This window comes from Amblyomma mixtum, chromosome 3 (assembly GCF_055824585.1).
Source record: "Amblyomma mixtum isolate Tamu chromosome 3, ASM5582458v1, whole genome shotgun sequence".
Classification (NCBI taxonomy): Eukaryota; Metazoa; Arthropoda; class Arachnida; order Ixodida; family Ixodidae; genus Amblyomma; species Amblyomma mixtum.
Window position 1 is genome coordinate 116,617,911 of NC_143014.1, and position 25,195 is coordinate 116,643,105.

Below are 25,195 nucleotides of genomic sequence, written 5' to 3' on the forward strand. Positions count from 1 at the left end.
GAAAGATGCAATGTATTTTTTTTCAACGGCTTTTGTAGCTTAGAGAGTGCAATGTTTCTCGCCAGGAGGCGAGGCCTTGTCAGGCGTAGATGAAACGCCTTTTGCCTCGTCTTCCTTGGTACAATATTCCTCTTTTAAACTGTCTTGCTCATGATGTATACTTGCTTTCTACCAGAAATAAAGTGAATTTGAATTAACGTCCCAAAGCGACCCAGGCTATGAGGGACGCTGTAGTGAAGGGCTCCAGAAATTTTGGCCACCTGGGTTTCTTTAATGTGCACTGACATCGCACAGTACACGGGCCTCTAGAATTTCGCCTCCATCGAAATTCGACTGCCGCGGTCGGGATCGAACCTGCGTCTTTCGGGTCAGCATCTGAGTGCCATAACCACTGAGCCACTGCGGCGGCACCGGATTAGAAAAATGTAGAGGTTTTCACTGTGTTTCTGGTCTCCATCGCCATAATGACTGAGCCACCACGGCGGCCTCTGGGTAGTGGATTGGGCCCTGCAGGTAGCAGTGAAGCATGGACTTCAAGCCACCTAGCACCGTCGAGAGGGCCCACGTGCTCTTTAAACCCCTATCCCATGCCCTCATTGTCTAATGACAAATAAAAGTTTGTTCCTCCTCCTCTTGCCATAACCATTACTTGAGGTTGAGCGTGCATGGCCACCGACTTCCAACTGCATGACAAAATTAGCAACATCACCAAATTGAAAACACTGCTGTTCCATAAATCTTAACCTTGTGTCGCTGCTAAGTGGCATTACTATGCATCAATATGTTACATAAATTGTGATCAGATGGCAAACAATAATGCAATGCCGTTGAAGCAAGCATTTATTACATGAATGAAAAACAGCTAAAGTGAAAAGAGGCGACAAGGAATGACCCACTGTATTGAAGTTCACAGAACCACAGCAGACTGCCGATGGATGTTTCAGGCTAAAAGCACAGCTTTTGTACAGTGTGTGCGTGTGTGTATTTCCTTTTAGTCTGCAGTCAATCCCTGATGTACCAAACTCGTAGAGGATTGCGAAATAATTCGGTGTATAAAAAATGGCAATTCATAAGCTTATCTATAACTTCAGGAAGGTATGTTGCCGGGCTAATTGGGTCTGCTTGCTTCATTACAAGATAAAAGCGCAAAATTTATCTTGTTCTTTGTGTCGTCAGCGTTACACCTTTTTCTAATTACCTGTAACCTAGAGGCGAGAACACGGTGCACGCACGCTAACGGAGCACTTCCTGCAGCGACGAGCGGCTCACCAAATGTTGCTAGATCTTTCCTGCATCACATCGAAGTTGCAGCGGACGGTGCTTTAGAACTATAGTCACCACCTATCACTGGAAGCCTAACCATGTTACCAGTACACTATCAACAGAATAATCTCTCATCGAAATTTACAGCAGGCCGGGCCAGAACCCCTAGTGACCTTCAATCGAGTAGGATGACCTCGCCGCACAACAAGAGGGGTATACCAAATGTTGGCTTCTCCACATAATAGTGGTGTCACGCGATAAATGGGCACGCCAGACCAAAAGCTATCAACGATACTCAGCGTTCGACTATTGGTTTTGAAAGTGCTTTCAAGTGGCTAGCGCTGCCAGATGTCTACAGCCATGAAGCCCCGCCGTATACTAGCTGGCTGGGCATGCGATAAGAGCCCGCGATACTCCGTATGTGGTAGCGCCACTTGCAGGAGCGCAGTGCACCCGATATATCCTATGAAAGTTGTGAAGGATACGTCGGCGTGGCTTGCAGAGGTGGATTACATGGCAATGTGATTACGTATATGACAGAGTGTAATTAATAGATAATAAACTAGCGTCAAAGAATAAACGTTTAAATTTTTGGTTTTAGAGCATCGCTCACATTTTAATGCAGCAAATACAGGCTCCTGTGATGACACCACACATGGCAATGCTATCTGATCAATATGCAACACAAGAAGCGAACATGTGAAGTTTTCAAAAACATCATTTTATGTTCGATATCTTGAACACTGTACACGTTCAGAAATTGGCCTTGCCTTCAATGTTGACGTCCTTCAATTTTGCAACACAGTTGTGTTCTAAAACCAAAAAATAAAATGTTGAATAGTAAAATCTGGTTAATTGTCTTCCTCCTGCACAGAATGTACCAACATATCATTCTCAGCTTCTAAAAGAAGAATCTGCACAGAAAAAAAAAAAAAAAAACATCCAGTATATCCTCTTTCCACCATGATAGGATGCACACATTAACCCATTCTAGTTACTTTTTTTTCCTTTTTATCATTTTGGAGATTTAAAAAGACAAAAGCGTCCATCTTGCGTGCAAATAATGCTGAGTTCCGAAGCATGGCTTAACAGTAGATTCTGACTGTTACTTGACATTCGAGTTGGATCACTATCAAACCTGTGAAGCACAAGGCCAAAAAATGGCAGTCCTTCCTGAACCATGTGTTGTCTGTAAAGAGAAAAGACAAAAATGAGCTCCACCACAGGCATGAAGTTAATAGCAAAAATAGAGACATCCAAACTTTTTGCCTTGAAAGGGGCCCTAAAGCCCCTCTTGAACTTCGTAAGTTGACCCATTTAACAAGTAGTCTAGGCCAACATGAACATCTCGGCCAAGTTAGCAGTCCTAAGTGCCACGCTGCATTTGCTGACGAAGCCCAACAGTAAGATTTTCCTTTGTAATGCTCTCCTATCATAATACTGCAGCTGACATTAAATGGGGGGATCAGGGCCCACAGTAACCTGCACAGTCACTCAAGACAGTGGTGAGAGTAAGGGTGTCATGGGAACGGCACCAGCTGAAGGCCTAGGTAAGAGAAGCGATGCTCCCAAAGGCAAAAGTTAAAGAAAAATGAAGAAGAGAATTCGGTTCGAGAGAAACAACAAAAGGCTTACATAGTGTGAAAAACAGTAATAATAATAAAAAAAAAAATTAGATAGAAATTACACTTACGTACATGACACCTCATATGGCCTTGTTCAGAGTAAATGAAACTGCAATTATTTATGGTTTGCGTAAATAACAGCGTCCTTTCACACAATATGCACCTATTTTTCATACTACTCTCTTCCTTTACTAGAGAGTGTTCCACCAATCTTAGAACTACATAAGCTAGACACTGCACATTTAATTTATTCACTCCTGTTGTGTGCTAAGAAAAAATTATTTCGAGATGACATTATTCATAAGATACCTTAGAGTCTTCAAGACATTCCTCGCGATAGAGCGAGTGACAGATTGACTTTTTGACAATTAATTTTGCTTATTTACAATAACTTCTTTCACTTCTTCATAAGTTGAGGCCATGCGAGTCAAACATGCAATCTTAAAATTCTCTATTAACTTGTCTAAGGGCACATTCCAAGCTCAAGTAAATCTGCCTTCTGTTGCAGTAGGATAAGCAGTGCAGTTCATGTTACTTCACTGGCAACTTAATGATGAACCCACAAACCTGCACATCTAGAAAAAGGAGATGAGAAAATGGTTGTTTTATAAACTGCCAAACACAGAAGTGATTTTGATGCCAGATAAATTGAGAAAAACTATACTTAAGAGTAAGCATGAGCATGAAAAAAACTGTATATCAGCATCAAATAAAATGTGAACAAGACAAATGAAACACAAACTGCAAAATGAGATCATGTTGAGCACGGAAAGCTTAGTACAGAGGGCAAAATGTTTGTCCAGAACACGTTCTTGGCGTTTTTCGGGCTGAACACACAATATCTAGCGATAACATTTGGTTAAAAATGGTCTGGATGTAAGCACGTGCATCATCGGACTTCACTGTCATTTTTTGAGTTCCTGGTCACAAGGGCTTCGAAAGCTGCGAAACGCACAGCTCAGTTGTTTTAGACATGTGTTTTGCTCTCTGTACTAGCAAAAATTAATTTAACGTCAACAGCAACAAAGGTTGTGTTTTCGTAGTGTTAATAAAATGCATCTGTATAGTTTCTCCAGGAGCTAGTATATTGGCGTTTTTCTGTTGGCATTTCAGTTCTCTTGTTCACGTTTCATTTGACGCTGACAGTACAGCTCTAAGGTACATTGTAATCAATTTGTTGTCTGCACAGAGAGCATAGTTAAGCCATCTTTTCCTTGCATTATGGCAAGCCCATGCTCTGTGTAAATTACAAAAATGAATAATGAACCACCCATCCTCCTGTCTTACGTGCACATCAGCTGTGACTGGTGGCTCAGTGGCTATGGTGTTCTGCTACTGAGTAATGTGTTGTGGGTTCAACCCCAGCTACAGTGACCACATATTGTTGAAAAAAAAATGCAAAAACAGAAGTTCCAAAAACATACTTAAAACTAATTGGAAGCCAATGGATGCAAGTGGTTTTTCATTGGTTACAACAGTGCCTCTGGACATACAACTGGCCTTTCTTGACTGAGTAATAAGATTTTGGTTCATGTTAAAGAGCACAAGGCAGTACTACAACATGCCCCATAGTGCAGGTGCAGCTTTAGCATGTAAAAATCTATTAGCTATGATTGGGAATGTAAAGTGCTCGTTATTGCTACCAAATTTGTGAGTTAAGTTGCTTCTACAGAATGAATGAAGAAAGTATTGTGTTTTCTGTACGACTATCATGCTGCAGTTTTCCCAAGAGGTAAAACAGTACAATGACATCAGTGCTGTTAGCAGAAGACAAAGCTGACAATGGCATGGAATCGACCACTCATGCTAGGCCCACTAGATATTAAATCATGTTATCACCTCATCCCATACTGTCGTGCCCTCCAGCCCATCAACATACATCGGTACTATCACGATGCATCCTGCACGATGCGTTTTGTTTCAGGGTGATCCAAACGCTTTCTTAAGTAACAGCAGTAAGTGATGAGAATTGGCTAGCCACTGGATGAGTTGCAGCATGCAGTCGGTACCAGATAAACATCCAAACATCCCCGCCGGGGGATTGTGTAACCTCGCTTGCCATCTCGAGCTGCTTCCACAAAAGTTAATTTCTAAAACACAATGGCATAAACTTTATTAGTAATCGCAGTCAATTATACTTTAGAAGAATTTGAGGTAGAAGGGTCTGCATAAGCTGTCACTGTAGACGATGACCTTGCTAGCTACGAAGTACAGGTGATCAGCATTACAAAGTGAAAGGACTGAAAGTGAAGGCTAAAGGTGCACTGAAGAGGAATCTGCACTCATCTTTTTGCCACAGGAAATCGATCTACACGTTCCGAGCATTCTTAGAAACTTCGAATTAATGTCCTGTGCGGTCCAAGAATGGTCTAAGAAGTTTCTAAGAATGGTCGGAATGCGTAGATCGAATTCCCGTGGCAAAAAGACAAGTTCAGATTCCTCTTTACTGCACCATTAATGCAACACACACTGGATGCAACAGCCTAAACGCTGCATAACCTTGGAATTTCTGCAGAATGCTACGATCTCCAGCACCACGAGTAGCATCACAATTGCACATTTTTGTACATTCCAAAACAGACTGCTCAATCAAACTAATGGAAGAACCAGCCATGATGACTGTACTGAATTCTTTTATCCAAAGGTTATGACAAGGATAAGGTAGCATGTATTTCCCTTGCTTTGGTGTTGGTGTTCTCGCCTGTTTCAGATCGTACAAGTTTCGGTTGATGTAAATATCTTCTGTAGCACTGGAAAATTCATATCTAGATTTCATTGCAATTTAATAAGTGTAGAATCATTTTTTTTTTAGATTTTATGCATGCAATCAATAAAGAACTATTTAAACAATTAAAGACAAGAATTTAATTATGTTTTAAGTGTTAATGACTAGCTTGATTTCAAACCACTTATTTTTCAAGAACACGTTTCCAAAAACGACTTTCACCAACCGGTCTTCTGCGATTCCTACCACCTATCGCCTGATTGGAAGCATTATTAAGCCTACCACAACGTACAAACATTTTGGAGTTCAATTTCATCTGATCTATCATGGAATCACCATATTAACCTTACTCTAGCTTTGGCTGATCGCTCACTTGGTCTTTTAAAACGAAATTTTAAACAAGTCCCTTCACAACTAAAGAAACTCGCTTACATCACATTAATTTGTCCGAAAGTAGAGTACGCATCAGACATCTGACAACATTGAATCATTACAGAGCCGTGCCGCTCGTTTAATTTTCTCGAATTCTTCACATTTCAGTTTTTTAGTTTATGGGCGTTTAATGTCCCAAAGCGACTCAGGGTATGAGGCATACTGTCATGAAGGGCTCCGTAGATTTTGACAACCTAGGGTTCTTTAACGTGCACTGACATCGCACAGTGCATGGGCCTCTAGAATTTCGTCTCCATCAAAATTCGACTGCCGCAGCCGGTATCGAACCCACATCTTTCAGATCAGTAGCCGAGCACCATAACCACTGAGCCACTGCAGCGGCTTTTATTCATGTTTCACTAGTGTCACAGCATTAAAAAAAAATGCACCGAACTTGACCCCTTATCATATCGCCACAAGCTTTCATGTCTCACACTTTCCCATAAACTCTATCATCACTCGTCGCTTCACGCTGACTTCTTCCAATCACCCTTAGTCGTATTTCCACGTCGCGATCACCCCTTCAAAGTAAAGCGCATCGCATGCCACACATCTCTTTTCTCCAAGTCATTTATTCCACACCCAATAGTCGATTGGAATACCCTGCCATCTACCATTGTCACTGAATTAAACATATCTAAATTTCAAGAACTCATCCACTTAGTTTAATGTCTTTTTTAATGTCACTCAGTTTTGTCTTTTTAATGTCATTTTTTGTACTGCTGATATATCTGTTGTCAATAATTGCATTATTATCCCTTTCTTTTCATGTAATAAGTATATTTATGTATTATGTATTTTACGTACTACCCCCCCCCCCCCCCCCTCAAGTAATACCCTCCTCCAAGGAGCGTCTTTAGGGATATTTTGAATAAATAAATAAATAAATAAATAATAGTGACATAAATATGGTACACAGCTTATCACTATGCAGCCAGAACGAATGTGGTTAAGATGCCAGTTGAAAAGCTCTGCACTTTTGATATTGATATTTCTTTCAACTTTCTGTACCCTCTTATTTTTCAATCAAGCACCAATCACACCGAGCTAACTTGTGTTGTGTTGTGTTGGGTTTAATGGCGCATAAGCGGCTACTGAGCTAACTTGTGTAACACTAATATACAAAGTTACCAAAATCATCACAATCCTCAATGTTTCTTTCCAGAGGCTGGTGGAGCCATGGCACACAATGCAAGTTGTTTCTGCTTGCTTGTTGTTGGTGACAATGATGAATTTTCATGGAGCAAGGGCATCTGTGGCCAAAAGAGCACCAAGGCACAAGGTGTTTTTTGAGTACTCAAGGTAGGGGCCAAAGACCCATTTCCCACGCATTTCACCCCCAAGAAGCTGAGCATAAAGCCAGGGGAAAGCTTGTACCCACTGTATCACCGGTGGGTACCCATCGGCACTGGGGATCGAATGCCGCACATCCCTGATGCAAGGTGGATGCTCAAACCACTAAACCACAGCTGCGGTTGCTTGCTTGCTGACATTACGAACAACTGAGATGAACCATTTTGATACATTTATGATCAGTTATCTTTACCTTGTGACATAACAAAAGACATGCCAGAACAAAGCAAAAAGCACAGCACTCCGATCCATGAAAGATCATCCTTACAAGCCACATGTGGACTGGAACATACATACGCCCATATAAGCATTCACCTCAGTAATAACAGAAGTTCTATGGCACACGTCGGGGTGAAGAAGCCTCTCCAATCAGCCACAAAGAGGCGAGATACCTGCGTGCTTGGCTCGGGACAGTGATAGCTACTAATGAATGCCTCCCTTGCATCATTGCCAGCCCTGCAAGAAATGAAACAACATATATTACAGTCAGGGGCGGAGTTCTCAGTGTTAAGCTATTAAATAAAAATGGGAAGAATGCCCACTGCTTTAATATTAAGAATTAAAGGACAGCAAATTTTTGTTATGTTCTTTGTTTGGAAGAATGCACAAGACATCAGTAAACATGGTTCGCCACATGCAATTCACCTCAGCTCAGTAAATAATTTATCATAAATATTTTCTCTCACAGTGTTTCAGTTTCAGTTTCAACAGCCAAATGGTGGCCATGATATGAGAGACTAGTTGAGATAACGTTACAATCTTGTGAAACTTACAAAAATTGCAATGTAATAGTTGTTTGCTTATTTGTTGTTATCTGGCTCTAGCAGCGGATTGGCTTAACAGTTGGAGTGAATTAAAATGACAAATCAGTAATTTTATCGCAGGTTTTGTGTACCTCATGTGACCTCAAAACTGTCTCAACTCATCTGTGATTTCAGAGCCACAATTTGGCAGTTGAGAGAACTTAAAACAACGTGAGAGAAAAAAACTGAATTATATATTATTTAGCAGGAGTAGGTGGATTCTATGTGGTGATCTACCCATACCAATGTCTCATGTGCCATTTCAAGAAAGAAAAGAAAAGCAACCAAAAATTTGGTGCCCCTCCTCCTTTAAGAGTGTACCGAAAAGGCCACAATGAGGAATTTGGTACAGCTGGGTGTACTAATGGAAAGTGGGGCAGGTCCCAGCAGCCAGGCTACCTAATGTTAACATGCTGTCCATTCCAGAGTGCAAAAAATGGCAGAAAAGGGCAATGCAGGGGGATAATCTCCAGAGTTTCTAACTACAGGTAATTGGCCAATACGGAGACATGGGAAAAATGGCACACACAGCTGTGGAGACAGCATAAAAAGAAAATGGTTTATGGCGGTTTAATGTCCCAAAGCGACTCAGGCTATGAGGGACACCGTAGTGAAGGTCTCCGGAAATTTCGACCACCTGGGGTTCTTTAACGTGCACAGACATCGCACAGTACACGAGCCTCTAGAATTTCGCCTCCTGATATCAGAATTCAACCACCGTGACCGTGATCGAACCCGCAAAAAAACTTGGAACAAATTGTGGAGGAAGGCAGAAACAGTCTCCAAGATTAACACACCACTTGTAATGTCTAGCTAGCACCACTAAGGAGGCATGACCTTGGCTAGTACTGGAAGCATTGAATGGTTGCACTTATGTTACCAGCTGTACATTGAACAGACAGGACACACAGCAATACAATCAAGACATGTGGTCAAAGTGAGGGAAGAAGTGTGCAAAAAGTTTGCAGAAAGCTTCCTGTCAGTTTCTTCAGCCATCGCAATGCCAGCTAGAATCAGTGCACTCACACCTCATCTGCAAGCATTGACGCAGACAAACAGTGCTATTTCAGCCTTTTAAAAGATGCCAGACCATTTGATAAATAACCATTTACATTTCACGGACGCAACACTCTACTCCATAGAGTTAACATCTCTACTCAGACCACACAACAGCAACAGCATCAGTGACAGAAGAAAAGCATGATAGCACTTGGTAGGGATCTGGCATACAGGTATGGGTAGCTGGATTGCAAGCAATTGCTGCATGTGATAAGCTGCTGCTGACACCATGCATAACCTGTCTACATGTTTACTGCACTGCTCACTAACATATTTAAACTAAAAAAATAAACTTGGAGAGAACCCACTTCTTTATGGAAAACCAACTGATTGGACAGGCTATATCTCTCAAATGTAGTACTGAAGTTGCTTTCAATTCCTGCACCTAGCAAAAGAGTAATTATAATTCACTCCTGTGTGAAGCACAGCTTCACTTCACATAAATGATAAGTAGAAAAGAGTGTTATAGGGTATAAAGGGAATTGATATCTTCTGAGGCTAAGTAAAGCAAGTGAACGATAGGTATTCCATCACACGTCACCCCACCACAAGAATTTTCGAGCTAGCTTCACTAAAACTGAAGATATCGGCAATTAAAAATGATGCTCCTCCTCTCCCCCTTCAACTCATACACGCCAAGAAACCAGATAAAAATAAACAAAACATCTTGGGGGCTGCACCCCACCCATGAAAATGTCATTGGATGACACTTGGTTTACCGACTTGTTAATGCTCCATGTTATTCTGGCCACAGCTGTACATATATAACAGAAAACAGCAGTGGGTGAGTGTAAGCATGCTACAGTTGACTGTCATGATCATGTACGAGAATGCTGCTCACCATAAATGGTTACATGTTTGCAAACCACAAAAGGTGGTCTTCCAAGCCCACAAATAAAAGCCAGCGATATAGTTAAAAGCGTATAAACACAAAATGGTTTAACCTTGAAGCAGCAGTAATTTGACAAATTAAGCACAGCCACTTTTCACTGTACTTTCACAAACCGGTTAATAAGCCAGACTGAAAGCACCTTACGTAATTCTTTTTTAGCTTCATTTTACATACATTAGATAAGTGATTAGTTAAAGGGGGCACAAAACCAGCTTCAATTTCTATTGAAAGCAAAGCTTATCTTCTTCTGTACCTTTAGTATTCTATTGTCAAACCTCGATATTATATTGAAAATGGATTTAACAAAATATTGGCTACATTCAACCTTTTCAAAATATTTTCAGCAATTACATGCAATTTTTACTTTATATAGCAAACACAGTTGGACGCAAAATGGATTTATGGAGAACCCACCAGCACCAAACAATGCACACTCCAATGGCAGGCTGCAAGCTGCGCTAGTAAGTGGTTGGCGATGGTGCAACAAGCATTCGTGCCAACAGCGCCATAGATGATACAGCAGCATGAAGGGTTGGTAGCCAGGTGATCAACATGCATTTGCACAGTCGGTTCACACCTCTCACTTCTGACAACTGCAGCTCGGAATCAGCAGTGGGGACAGTTGTGGCCTTGCAGTAACCATCCTGAGGTGCAGCCGTTCAACTCAAGTTTGCTGCCATGGAGGTGATGCATTTCTGGTATACCATTTTCCATATGACACGTGTAATGAGGGGAAGCCACCCTAGCTGTGTTTGGCCTGCCATCACTGCGTGCCAACAGCGCCGTGCGGAGAAGCCAACCTAACTGGCATATGACACTGTTTTCTATGGCCTGGAGAATTCCTTACAAACAGCACTATAACTTCGGAATAGGTTTCTGACTGCTTTTTGGTAAAGGTCGCCTGAGTTTCCACCCCTCAATAACTTAATTGCACTGCTCTTGCATGCATTTTTGAAAAAAATTTACATCATGAATTTCAACAATATCGAATTGTTTAACAATTTTTTACCAGTTCATTATAACGAGGTTTGACTTAATGCAACTTTTCCTGCTCATATTTCTTAACATGTCAACTCCTAAACCCCCAACAAAACCAGCTTAAAAGAACCCTGCTGAATTCACTATGTAAATAAAATCGAGCATAAGCTTGAACATGTTCGTTATGTTCATTATGCCAATCTTCTCATTATCACTACTTTTCACATGCACCAATGTTTTCCAACACTTCTGAGCAACTTCAAAACACATCACCTCATGCGATCATTTTATCTTCCCAATCCATAACCTCTCTGAACAATCATGAGCAACAGCAACCTGGTGATACCTTATTACACTGTCATAAGTTTTATCACCATAATAGATTCAAAATAAACATTTAACCACTTGTAGTAAATTCAAGCTGTTAGTCACAAAAAGTTTTCAATACAATTAGCAACATAAATGGTGCACCTTGAGCACTTTGAGTCAACTCCACAGACAACAGCTCCAAGCCACTCGTGGATTGAGAGTAATGCTTCTTCTTGCCATTCCATAGTCGTCAACGCAGCAGGTACATCCTGACGCACCTCTGTAGCTGAGCGGTAGCTTGGCTTGAATGTGGTGACAGTGTGGCCACAATGACTGAAGTAACTTCCACTGGACAGGGGTGATAGGCTTGCACGCTCTGGCGGAGGCTCCCAGATGACAGCCACATCTTGAGCCATGAGACCACTACATCGCTCCAGAGAGCGCAGCGTACGCTCATAATTGTTTTTTCCAGGACGAAAGCACTGCTTTTGCATGTCTATAGTTGACCCTGCAGAAAATTTTGAACACATCTTTTATTGCTAGACCTTGAAATTAGAAAGATATACAAACAAACAAAGAGAAGACAGAAGCTCAGATGATGCAACATCCCAGCTGGCCACTTGAAGGTATTCCTTCAGTAAAATGTCGCATCAATGCTAAATTTTTTTCTCTTTCTATTCGATTAAGTGTTTAGCACACGAGTAGCCTCTCGTTACATCTTGCTGTAGTTTTCCCTATTTCTATGACGGCTGAAAAATTTCCAATGCCTTTTCCTCAGCGCTCCTGCCCCTATTCCTCTCACTCTTCAACAAGACAAGTGATAGGTTTGTCTTCTTTCTTTTAACGCTTAACTCTTAGTTCAATTTCTCAATTCGCAAAAAGTTTGTCTCCAAATAGAGTAAAAAAGCGTATCTCTATAGAAATAAATGCCTTAGAATGATCACCGTCAGCAACAGCATTGGCCTGCATTTTTGCCATGATTAACCCTTTAGTGCCCAAATTATGAAGGAATCAAAGTAAAAAATTATAATTTCTAAATTATGTTAGCTAATGTACCCACACTCAAAAGCCAATATCAAAAATTTGCCAGCGCTGCTAAAATTTGAGCAATCGGTATGTTGACAATTGGCACCAATTAGCATTTAGTACATTTTGTGCAGGTATTCCAAGTTGTGTGAAATACAAAATCAAAGATCACGTAGTAATTCAAAGGACAAGAAACAGTAAACAATTTTTTATCCAACAAATGTCTTCCTATTTTTCCAGGAAAATTGCCAGAAAATGAGAGACAACAGGTTGCTGAACACTAACTGGAAGTCACATATTCAAGCCCCCTTTTCTTTGAAATAGCTTCCTCACAATGACACCAAACATTACGATTAGAAGGCGCTAGCTGCTGAGAACATGTTCATATCAAAAGAGTCCGAGCTCCACGGTGTGCAAATGGTACATCATGAATTCATGACACTGGGCACTAAAGGGTTGTGTATAACACCCCTCTTACATGGTACTCCTCAAAAGAAATTCTTGCATGTCTTGTTTCACCACAGCAGCTAAATGCAAAAGGGGCTGTAACACAACTAAATGACGCAGTCCAACGGGAGAACAGTTGAACTTCAGCACCACTTCACCATGTAAGGTGCAGGAAGCAAAAATTTCAGAATTAAAGTACTGTATACCATTTATTCACTGAAGCAAGAGTTGATATATAATTTGACTAGAAATTTATTCCAACCCCTCTGAAAGAGGGCTGCTAACAGATCTCTGGTTAGCAGGTCAAGATTTTTATCATCCTGGCTACCACTGGCACTCACTTTTGCTGTTAATTTTCAGTCGTGAGATCTCAATAATAAACACCTATCCATAAACTGAATGTAGAAAAGCTTTATTTGTATTTATAAAAGTTTGTTGCATTTTCTCTTTTTTGTCTTCAATCTGTTATGCTCGATGGCACTGTAATCATAGCTTCTCCATTGCTAGTCTTTTGAGCTTCAGACGTCTTGAACGGTTGCCTTAACTCCAAAGGGCCTTTTCAGAAAAAGTGTGGCATCTATGCTGTCCAGGTGCACGCTGTGTGCCTCTGAACAAAACGACCTGATTATCAACGACCTTTCAGAAGCCCATGTGAAAAGGGTATGAGACCTCGGGTAAACATATAAATCGACTCATGCACACAGAATGGTAACTAATATTAGCGATTCGATCCTCTGTCAACATCCACCATTAAATGAACAAGCAATTTTAGAGGGGCACTAAAAAGGTATGCTAAGTTCAGCATGAGAGAAAATTGTAAAAGTGAAACACTGTAGTGGTGCCCCTCGAGAGACACCCCTCGAGGTGCCTGGTCAAGCGAATTCTTTGCCAGCCACTAATCACTTATCGCTTTCACAGGTATTAATACTTCAATGGGAACAGGAAGTACTGTCGAAATTGGAAAGCAGTGCAGGAAGTGTTCTTGAGATGCAAGAATACGAAGCATTGCTTGCTTCGCATGCAGCCCGGCCATCCTGCATGAAGCCATTGTGTGCAACAACTTCTGAAGCACAAGACAAGCACAAGTTCTCAGCATCATTCGAACCCCTTTGTGAAAGATGAGGCTGCAACCTTCATGAAAGGTGATAAGCTGGGCTTCATGTCTAACAGGATGGTGGCACCAATAATTATTTTAACAAAAGCACATACAATCGGCAGGAAAACGCAGTTTTGTTTTCGTTCACTTTCTCTGATTGGCCACAATATTTGCTATTCTGTTCAATTAACTGTAGGGATGACATCGTAAAAATGATGTAACAGTGCCAGTGTATCGTAGGGACGCAAAAGGGGAAGAAATCGAGGAATTCATTAGCATTTTTACTGGCAATGCAGTCACCTTTTCACATAAAAAAAACACTGGTGGTGTACTCAAAGATCAATCAGTCTAGTTTAGCTTCTTGTTTCCACTGATTTTCCTTTTAGTGTCTTTTTAAAAATCAAGGACTGAAATTTTGCCCTAGACGGCAAACTATTCATTATTTTTCTTACCAAAAACACAATGCTCTTTGCAACTGCCTGTTTTTGAATGACGGCCTTCAAGTCCAGACATCCGAAACACATCTTCCTGCAGAGATAAATGAAGTTCACCTGAAAATGGCAAGCATGATAAAGAGAGAGAAAAAGACAAGTCACAGCTGAACATGTGCACATTTTAAAACCTTAGATGCACTGAAAAAGTGCATCATTAAACTTTGTTAGAGGCAGTCACAACAGTGAAACATTCTTAAAGCACAATGGCAAATCAATCTGCCTCTAACTTACTCACAGCTATACACTCACAGAAAGCATAACTTTAACCCTGACAAGAACATAGCTTGGCACTGCCACCTCCCAAATCAAATCGCCAGGAAAAGCAACAAGGAAGTCTTATAATAATGATACACTAAAATCCAGTAATGCAAGTAGTCATGACCAGAAGCAATACAATAAAGTGAGTGTATCTATTTCCTTTGTCTTCCGTGGGCACCTTGCTACATTAACCATGCAATGTTCTGTATTCACCCTATAACTACAACCTTGTAATGCCCTGTGTATCAAGTACAATACAGAGAGTACTAATGTTGTTTATTACCTTCGTAAACACATAAAAAATTATTAAATTCTAACAGCATATCTAGAATCACATTTACCAGCACATTTTGCAAGCACAGTTGCAGTACCAGCAGCAACAGACACAGAAACTGCATTGAAAGATGACTTGCTGCAACAGCTAACCCTTATGGCAAAACCCATGTACTGCTAAATAAGAAGGTGAAGGAATGAGTACGTTCTTTGGCATAGATTTTCAGCACATAAAATGGTATCTGAGCAAAGTTTTATTGGTTTAAGATATTCCGAAAAAAAAAATCAATTAGCTAGATTTATGAAACCACAATTTTAGTCTCTCAACAAATTCAATCTTCTTTTACATCTCTGCAATCTTGGAACCATGAATGGTAAAATGCTAAAAGCTCCTAACGTCCATATGATGGTCTGGGAATTACATATTTAACCGGAGAGTCACATCAGCCCAGAAGGCTCTATTCATACCACATTATTTCAGCACAAGAGAAAGTCCCTTAATACTGAACATAATTAATAGCATTAATATTGAAGTATACACTTTAATAAGGGGTCTATCACACTACCTGGTGATATTAAACTACTACAACAGTGCACATACTGCGAAAGCTCAGGCACATAGAAACTCCACATGCACTCCCACAAAGATGCGACACATGCAACCACTTTGCACACGACTCAAGTTACTTGTCAAACTCTTCCGTCACCAATGAATAAAAATACAGCTCATTAAACGATATGCACTCAAAGTTAAAGAGTATATAAAAGCACCTTTGCTTAAAACAAAGTAAAGTGCTTGGTGGTGCTTTTAAAGGCCACTTACCATCTGCAGTGATGGCCACGCAGTTTCCATGGGGCACACTTGTGTTGACTGACAGCAAGTGCAGTTTACCTGTATGGAATGCATTGAAACTAAAGAAACAAGATAGAAGATGCTGCTATGTTCAGCAGCTCACAGATGCTTTTGGTATACAAGTCCCTCACCAGTCTGCCAAAAATTCATTGCATTTCTAGCTGTTAACAACACACTCCATCATAATGCCATTAAATGCAAGCTGCCTTTTTATAATAGGTGAGCTAATATGTGATTGAAACTGCAAAACTCATTATTTTCTTTCTCCCTTATATCTTTCCAGGGCCAAAGCTGGCACATATTGGCATGCCAAATCAGTAAATGGGCTGGAAATTGCCAAGTTGAAATTGCCAAGTTTTATGAATATGCAACACATTTTGGTAGGAGATGCAGAATGGTGCATGAGAGCAGGCCATACAGCTCTACAGGTGATTTTCACACACGTCATAGTGACCACCCCAATGGAGACCAGAAACGCAGTGAAAACCTCTCCATTTTTCTAATCCGGAGCCGCCGCAGTGGCTCAGTGGTTATGGCGTTCGGATGCTGACCTGAAATACGCGGGTTCGATCCCGACCGTGGTAGTTGTATTTCGATGGAGGCGAAATGCTAGAGGCCCGCGTACTGTGCAATGTCAGTGTACGTTAAAGAACCCCAGGTGGTCAAAATTTCCGGAGCCCTTCCCTACGGCATCCCTCATAGCCTGAGTCGCTTTGGGATGTTAAACCCCATAAACCATAAACCACATTTTTCTAATCCACATGTTACCACCTGCTCAGATCTGCAATAAGAATGCTATGGTATGGTACTTTATCACGATGCCCATGGTGTCATGTGTAAGCCATATACTATCTAAAGAGCCATTTTACTTTTGAATTTCCTCCCTCATTTTAGAGATATTGCAGTTGAGTACTAGCCACGACATAACGTGCGCAAAAACTGTGGAGTGCTTGGAACTAGTTTTATATTTCATGCTCATGGTTTTTACTGAAAACCTCTATTAACATACCTTGTCTTACAAAAGCTTCTACTAAGTCCCAGGCCACAAGGTCTTTTGCAGGAACATTACGCACAACTTGGTATTCCTGGGCAGCCATTAAAGCGTGTATCTTCTCGGGAACCCATGACACTCCTGGGAGAACCAGCTGCACCTAAACAATGATAACATGACTCACAGTTAAATTGGTGCAACACAGTCTATGCTAACTACTAGCGGAAACAACACCGTAAAGATGCTAGCACATCCTATGTTGCCCAAGTGAGCTTTGTATCAACATATTCACTCCTGTCCTGAGGCAGCATGCAACTTAAGAGGTAAATGCTTATACTACAGCAGTAAAATCGACGATCTGTCAACTAGACTACTTTGTTATACTAGTGAATTGAACGCATACAAGCAGGAAATGCGTCGCACGTGACGACAAAGAGACCCACTTGCCACACTTTTTGCATCCGTATATAAACACGTTGTCTGTACGGGTAAAAGCAGTTAAAGCCCTCTTTTTCTCTTTGTTCAATGTACAAAGAAAAGCGTGGCGCCTGTCAATTCTGTTTATCTTTACAGGCCTCAAATGCCCGATTTCTTTTCAGCTTGCATTACATAGTCGCAAAAAACGAAAAGCACCCGGAACACTGTTTAAAACGTGCCGGTTCACGGTACTGCGCACATGCTGAAAAGCTCAAGCGTTGACGAAGTCGCACCGAATAGGATAGGAGGCAGCGTTACGTTCAAGCGTGCAGTTCATTTATTTTTATGACCGCTCAATTAGATCCATACTGCATGAATGAAGTTGCATCTGCTAATGGCCTCTTTCCACCGCTCTCGAGAGTCTTCAATGTGCGACAAGCAGATGTCGATGTCCCAGTGAAGGCATGGAAAGTCTGGCCACATGCTTCAAATACACTCCGCCGGGAAAGTACACATCAACTGTTCACAGTATCTTCAAGTAAATTACGCATATATCGACATATGGCCTCTCCGGAGCGACTCAATGATATTTGCAGAGAAGTCAAACTGTTTCAAGACACCAAAACGTCCAGCAGCGTCTGGCGTCTGCTGCACAACCACAATCGGCCGGTTGGCTGGCTTTCTTTCGCCTTGGCTTGGATATGCGCGGTTTGGTTTGGTAAGCGCCCTCGTGGCCCTGTGTGTCTTGTCCTTCGTCCCTCGCATGGAGGAAGGAAAGAACTCCATGGTCCCTAGTCTACCAGCGCTACAATGTTCAGAATTGGTTTGCTAAGCGGGTAGGCCGAGGAACAAGCCATAGCACCATGACAGTACAGTTCACGGTGTACCACAGTTATGCAAGAGCATCGCAGCATAGTACCGCGAATGACTGTAGTGTTTGTTCATTCTTCAAAGCTGCCGGCACGCCGTTTTATCGTTTTGTGATGCAAGACGCTCCTAGATTTATCTCAATTGATCGCATCCAGGCGGAGCCGACTCTACGTTGTTCCAGAGTGTTCTAATAACTTTCCAACCTTTATCTCGAAAGTTCGCTATCAGCTTTAAAAAGAGCACGGCCGAGAGCGGCGGGCATTCAGTTCAAACAGTTTCGTTTCGAAGACATTCACGCTGTTTTCCTGTTCGCCGGACTGCAGTCACCACGACGTGACATCTGCTGGTGGAGGTGCTAACGGATGTCCCTGTCGCCCTCACCCCCTGGGAGCCGTCTCGAAGAAGATCACGAGAAAACCGCAGAAGCCGTCCCAACCGAAGGCGAAGGGCAAAGCAGCCGTCGTCTCCAGAGGCGTCCACCAGAATTCGGATTGCTACCGGACTGCACGCGAGCGAAGGAGGACTCCTCAATTTCGACGTCAGCCATGGCTACGACACAAGCCTCCATTACTTTACACCAACCCCGACTGCCGCCCACGTTCAACGCTTCACCGGGCGAGGATCCTGAAGAATGGCTGGAACAATTTGAGCATGTCGCCGTGTTCAACAGTTGGGACGACCAAAGTGAGTCATGTTTTCTTCGCCTTGGAAGGACCAGCGAGAATTTGGTTCGAAAACCACGAAGCTTCTCTAGCGACGTGGGAATTATTCAAGCGGGAGTTCCCGGAGGCCTTCACGAGCATCATCAGGAAAGAAAGAGCTCCGCTGCTTCTTCAGTCACGCATCCAACACCCAAACAATTCAGTGACCGCATACGTAGAAGTCATGAAGCGCCTTTTTCGATGAGTCGATCCTGACATGACAGAAGATAAGAAGGTGGAGCTTCTGATACGTGGTGCTGAAGGGACACTTTTCGTTGGTTTGACCCGCAATCCACCCAAGACCGTTGCTGAATTCACCAGCGAAGCAGCCACCATTGAGAAAACTTTGGAAGCACGAGCCCGCCATTTCCCTCGACAGCTGTGACCTCAACAACCTTCTCGGATGGCGCAGCATTCGGAGGCAACCTGCGGGATGTCATCCTCGAAATTGTACAGGAAGAGTTGCGTCGCCTATTACCACCTTCAAAGACCAGCAGTGGACCAACGCCAGACGCTACAACCTACGAAGACGCAACGCGGAATACAAGCCAGGAGACCGAGTCTGGGTTTGGACGCCCATTTACCGCTGCGGATTGGGTGAAAAACTTTTGCGCTGCTATTTCGGCCCGTACAAGGTTCTTCGTCGGCTGGGTGAATTGGACTATGAAGTCGTCCCTAACGAAATGACTGCATCCCAGCGACGCCGTGTACGACCAGAAGTTGTCCACGCCGTCCATCTAAAGCCCTATCATGCGCGCTAAAGCACGTTGTGTTTACACCCTTGGTGTTTATTTTTACACAATCCGTTTTAGTTGTTTGTGGCCGCACTATGCACTAAAACATCGGGTCGATGTCTCTTTGAGAGGGGAGTAATGCCGCTGAATACCGCAAATGATTGTAGTGTTTGTTTGTTCATTCTTCAAAGCTGCCGGCACGCCGCTTTATCACTTGGTTTGTGATGCAAGACGCTCCTAGATTTATCTTGATTGATCGCATCCAGGCGGAGCCGACTCTACGTTGTTTTAGAATGTTCTAGTAGCTTTAACAGCACGGCCGAGAGCGGCAGGCATTCTGTTCAACGACCGCCGAGCACACTTGTTGCTACGCCGCCGCCGAGTGATTCAGTTCTTTGAGGGCTCAAGTCAGCCCAAATAAAGAGTTTTGTTTCGAAGACATTCTCGCTGTTTTCCTGTTCGCCAGACTGCAGTCACCACTACGTGACAATAGCCTCCTTTATGCTATTTTTTTTTTTATACCAAGGATCTTTGTTGCGGCAATGGCGTGTCCTCTAAGGTGGGAATTTCAGATAACAATAGGTGATGTCGCCTGCTCGTTGGTGCAAGTGACGAGAAATTATCAGTTACGTCACTTAGGAAGTGAATTTCCAGAACCCAGTTTCGTTAAAAGTGAGACACTGGTTTTTTACATAGACTGTCGCCTCGGCTCCTCGCGCGCTTTACGTTCGTCAGGCGTGCGGTTTAATTTGCATGACGAGTCATGAGTAGAAAATTATGTTTACGACACATAGCTTGTGAGCACAGAAGCGCGAACAGTGCCAAAAAGCGCACGCAGCGGCATCCACTGCTCTTGCGCACGGTCCCGCCCGAACACATTTTGTATCAGGAAAGGCGTGAGTGCACCTAGCTAGCACATGCTCTTTATTTCTATCGTGTACAGTACGCCAGAAGTGGAAGTGACACTTTCAATTCTTAACTTTGAAATTTATTCCTCCTTTGGAAGATAAGGATTATTCCATTTGATATTCGAAAGTCAAACATAGGCTTCACGAGAAGTTGGCACCTTGCATGGATATTGATGTTGTCCAATGACATTCTCGCAAGTAGGTAAGTGCGAGATTTTAAGAGAAAATTAAGCAGCGAATCGCTAGCTGGCTTACTTAACGATCATCACACTGTCTTGCACGAGCAAGCACTGCGCCAGCAATTGCTGTGGCACTTACATGATCTCGCACTATAACCTACAGCTGAAACACAAGCTGCTGTCCAGTGGCCTAATGCCGCTTGTTACAATCACATTCATTTATGAACCTGCCTATTAAAAATATGCACTGCATTCGCACGCATGATTGAAAAACAGGACATCCACCACTTCAGCGAGTGTTTCTATTTCAACCAGGAAGGCCAAGTCTGCAGGCTTTGTGTAAATTGCGAGTTACAACTACGATTACCAGTTCTGCTATCTTAAAAGAATGATTACAAAAGTAAAATTTAAATGACTCTGCAGACTGCCATGGGATCCGCACTTTGCGCCTTTGCTTTTTGTGCCACTGACGTGTATATTTTGGATGTGTTGTGGCACTCCACAGTACATTTGTGTTGAGTTCCAGCTTTCCTCGAAGACGAAGAGTCAATGCCATTACAAAAAGTGTAATAATAAGGCTAGGGAAGGATTTAAGGATGGGGAGGGGTGGCAAGATCGCAGCTTCCCCCGCCAGAATTAGCTTTTGTGTCTCCACAAACCAGCAGATCAACAGGAATAATACTTGCATGTTCTGCAAGTTATTTCAAGCATAATGAGCTAGGCAGTAGCAATAAAAATCTGTCGTCATCAGCAGGTAAATATTTACTGACCTAAATCATGGAGCAGAATGGGTTACTTCACATGGTGTCAGTCTTGCTGCTGCCATGCCCACTGCTGTGGAATGGCTGCTGCAGGAGTTTTGTACTAATCAGTCTGGTCACATGATATTGTGACATCACTCCCGGTCAGTCCTGGGCCAGTGTTGGAATGACTGGAATTGGCACTCCATTGATGATGGAGTAATTGCCAGGAACTGACGGCAGTGCATATGCTCAGCTGGCTGAGCCAGTCGGTGCTTATTGCCACTAGAAAGAAGCTGCGCGTTGAAGGCTTCTCCCCAAGAGGAGATGCTGCAGCATGGATCTCGTTAACAGCATAGAACATGCCATGCCGCCAGTCATGCTGTTGCCATGCCCGCTGGCATGGAGTGCCTTTGGCAGGAGTTTATACTTTTTTTTACTGGGCCTTACAAAGAAGACCAGGTCTGAGAGCTTTACAATAATAAAAGTCTTACAAGCAGCTGTTCTTCCTTAACCAGATGTGCAAATTTGATTCACAGCCATATAAATCCATTTTGGCCACTGCAGTGCAGTCGTTTGCATCATTGTGGAATTCTGGAAGGAATCTGTCCTTGTCCACATGTTTTTTTCTACCATTACAAAGAATAAACTCAACTTATCATTGGCTTTTTGTCACTGTCCTCCACACCCTCACTTTTCCCACATTCAATTACTGATCCTCTTGCAAAGAACACATGAATTCTGAGTTGCCATCATTGCTGTTCCTCAGGCAGTAGTTGTCCCCTATTCTGGCGACCCATCTCCTCAGCTATCTGGCCTTTAACAGCCTGTGGTACTCACTTAATATAAAGAGAGATGTTGGAATTCTCTAACACAATGCGTTTCAACATATTTTCCTAAACAGAGCGACAGAGTGCCACACACGCATATTGCCACAAATTCACGAGAAGCCAGAAACCAATGAGCCATTCACTTAAAACATGTTTCAAGTATCTCGTAATGGCATAGCAAGTCCTCAAAGGCGCAGTAGACGTAAGAAATTTTTTATGCTGCAAATCCTGCCATGGTAAAGTAAAAGCTTTTAGCGCAAAATGACTAAGAAAGGACGGGGACAGAACACAGACACAAAGGAGCGCTCCCCGTCCCCGTCCTTTCTTAGTCATTTTGCGCTAAAAGCGTTTACTTTACCAAGATGAACCAACTCGCCCAGCAGAACGTGTTACTGAAATCCTGCCATATTTTTCTGGCAACAGCTTCCACAAGATTTGAAATAATGAGTCACTGAAGATGGGTGAGCAACTGTACATGTACACCCTCTTTTGCTTCACACGGCTTCCTTACAGTGGTGCCATGCATTTTTATTGGAGCACACTCCCTGATGAGGACATACCAACACCAAAATCTATACCCATGTCCCAAGTGAGAATGAGTACACTGCGACATATTGTGAATTCACTATGGTGAATGTTAAAGAGACGCTGATGATAAATTGAAGTTGGCCTGTATTAATAGGGTACTGCATTCTAATCGTGAAGAGACCACTCTTATTGAAAACAGAGCCTCTATAAGCTAAAAAAGACTCCAAAACGAAATACGGGCATTGCTATCACACGCTAATTTCGCAAGGGAAAATGCATGCGTCAAGAGTGATTTTTGGGAGCAGATCTCGGAGGCTATGCTACACCGCCATTCACTTCCAAACGGCAGCAACCAGTATTTTCTGGTATGGCCGTCACAAGTTTTATTCAAGTGGTGGGAATATTTTACTGTGACAGCAGTACCAGTGGCAGCTGGCAAAAACGCCAGCATCGTTTGTGTGAAGCCGTGACAAATGAAACCTCCACTCTCCAGAAGCTCCACCCACCACTATATCCCCATCCTCCACAAAGGCACACAGCAGTGGAACAAAAAAGCAACTGTGCAATCGAATTAAACAAATGCAGTGGGAGCGCCAGCTGCCCTCCAGAAGCACCACCAACCAGCTCACCTTCACACTTCAGAAAAATGCTGCCGCACATGTTAAACCTTGGCTTGGAGTAAAAGCTTTCATCATGGGTAAAAGGATCAAAATAATCATCGAGAGCAAATCCATCTGGCAGCTTTATGGCGTCAGGATTCAAGATCGTCCTGTCAATTTTTAGAATTCAATTTTCTCAGCCATCAATGAATCTTTAACTGTCGATAAATGTCAACATGCCCAGAAGGAACCAGAGAATCAATTTTTACTGTGAACATTATTTGGATGGAGTTGTCCTCAGTGTCTCAGGCTATCTGTTTTTAGAAATAATATGATAATCCATATCTGGCAGAGTGCTTTTGTACAGATGAGCAGTGTAACTAAAATTAAAGGCACAGATATCTTTATTACCAGCCTTCCACAAAACTTCCACGGCTGTGAAAGTCTAATGTTTTATCAGCATGTGAGCAAGCCATCGGTCATATCATTCACAGCGCGTTTTCACTTCGGTTCAACAGGTAGCGCTTAGTAATGTGCTTATTGCTTAGCAGTCTATCAGGTAGATTACCAGGCTAACACCTTCAGTGATCAAAAGAATGCCTCCTCCTCCTTTCATATGCTAATCAATAAAAAGGTGACCAAATTGTTCAGGCGTTTCTAGCCTTTTATTATTTACAAATACACTTTCGAATATAACTCTCCAGAATTTTCCTCCCACACAGATGCAAAGCCTTGTTTGACTTGCAACAGTAATTAATATGGATTTAGAAACTTGCAGATGAAATGTTAGTGCTGCACATGCAAAGGCCCAGATTAACATCCTGGCTCTGTTATTTACAGTGGTGATTGAAGCAAGGAGAGGGGATATGTGTTTGGATTAGGCCGTGAATAACCTCATTAAAGCAAGATTCTCAACCCTGCAAACGACCATGATATTATGCATTCTTCAATTTGCTACAAACTTTGCTTGTGCAGAGGCTCGTTTCTTTTTTCTTCATCCTGTAAACCTTACTTAATGCTCTTCATGAGGGTACTCTGATATTCACTGTAGCTTCATGCTATTATGCACCAAAAGAGTTGTAAAGCAATGCTTTTTGTCATGCAGTGACTCAATGCTCCGCATGTGAGACTTCGAATGATATGCAGCCTGGCGCCCCACCCCAGCCACTTGTACAAGTGTGCCACATGTGCAATTCATCAGCAACAGGACACTATGTGTGCGCAGCATTGTATACGCAGTACATTTTTATGCTTTGTAAATATGGGTAGCGGTCGCTCACGCGCAATTAAATCTTGTATAGCGCATGGACGCTCATGCGCAAGCAGCGCAAACTTGTTTACTTTTTGTGTTTTGTAAATAATGTACATAACTCTCTCTTATTCTTTCTTGCTATTTCTACTCTCTGTACTTCTCGCTAATCTCTTCCTGTCCCCTTTAGTTTCGCTGGCCACAGCTCGGGTGCTTAAGGTAATAGCAATTGCCACAGCCAGCAACACCTTTTCCATTCTTTTTGTATTGTTTTAATGGACCATTTTACTACTACTATTTTGTTATTTTTCAGCAGTCTGTTTTCTCCACAAACTCGTACTAAACTACCTCTAAAACAAGGTAATGGATCTAGTCTTGGCACAGTGCTTAAGATATGACACAAGATGTAACCCTGTCACTGCACCTTCTGTCGGGAAGCATTTCAGGTGGAGCTTTGATGTTGAATTTATTCATTTTTTTTTTTTCAGATGGTAACCACATATAGTCTTGACAAGCTGCATGATATTTCCATCAAACTATTATATCAGGAAGAAATACAGGTG

The 25,195-nt window shown here is 42.3% G+C and overlaps 1 protein-coding gene and 1 long non-coding RNA gene across 4 annotated transcripts in view; one reads left to right on the forward strand and one right to left on the reverse strand.

The window, feature by feature from the left end:
* Positions 1-25,195, forward strand: part of LOC149351519 (uncharacterized) — a 45,520-nt gene that overhangs the window by 5,039 nt on the left and 15,286 nt on the right. Inside the window, exons 2-3 of the long non-coding RNA XR_016290612.1 lie at positions 7,211-7,347; positions 13,937-14,054. This is a non-coding gene — a long non-coding RNA (uncharacterized LOC149351519). The remainder of the gene's footprint in view (positions 1-7,210; positions 7,348-13,936; positions 14,055-25,195) is intronic.
* Positions 1,964-17,987, reverse strand: LOC149351520 (ribonuclease P protein subunit p40-like). Of its 3 annotated transcripts, none has more exons than XM_089580882.1 (7): positions 17,664-17,986; positions 16,896-17,037; positions 15,857-15,925; positions 14,461-14,559; positions 11,602-11,947; positions 7,714-7,854; positions 1,964-2,452 (listed from the first exon to the last, which is right to left on the reverse strand). In XM_089580882.1, exons 1-7 carry the CDS (start codon positions 17,775-17,777, stop codon positions 2,278-2,280), a joined length of 1,086 nt encoding a protein of 361 aa, XP_089437008.1. In that variant the 5' UTR covers positions 17,778-17,986; the 3' UTR covers positions 1,964-2,277. The 3 variants fall into 3 exon arrangements, with proteins under 3 accessions (XP_089437008.1, XP_089437010.1, XP_089437009.1); XM_089580884.1 differs by having other exon boundaries at positions 17,588-17,721; XM_089580883.1 differs by lacking the exon at positions 1,964-2,452 and adding an exon at positions 6,902-7,298 and having other exon boundaries at positions 17,664-17,987.

What these genes read in the sequence shown, in the direction of transcription:
- LOC149351520 (XM_089580882.1), bottom strand. Translation starts at nt 17,777, where the DNA reads ATGTGGCCAGACTTTCCATGCCTTCACTGGGACATCGACATCTGCTTG. An exon ending in AGAAGCTTTTGTAAGACAAG is followed by an intron (nt 15,926 to 16,895) that starts GTATGTTAATAG and finishes CATTCCATACAG; the next exon opens with GTAAACTGCACTTGCTGTCA. An exon ending in GTTGACTCAAAGTGCTCAAG is followed by an intron (nt 7,855 to 11,601) that starts GTGCACCATTTA and finishes CATTTCTTGCAG; the next exon opens with GGCTGGCAATGATGCAAGGG.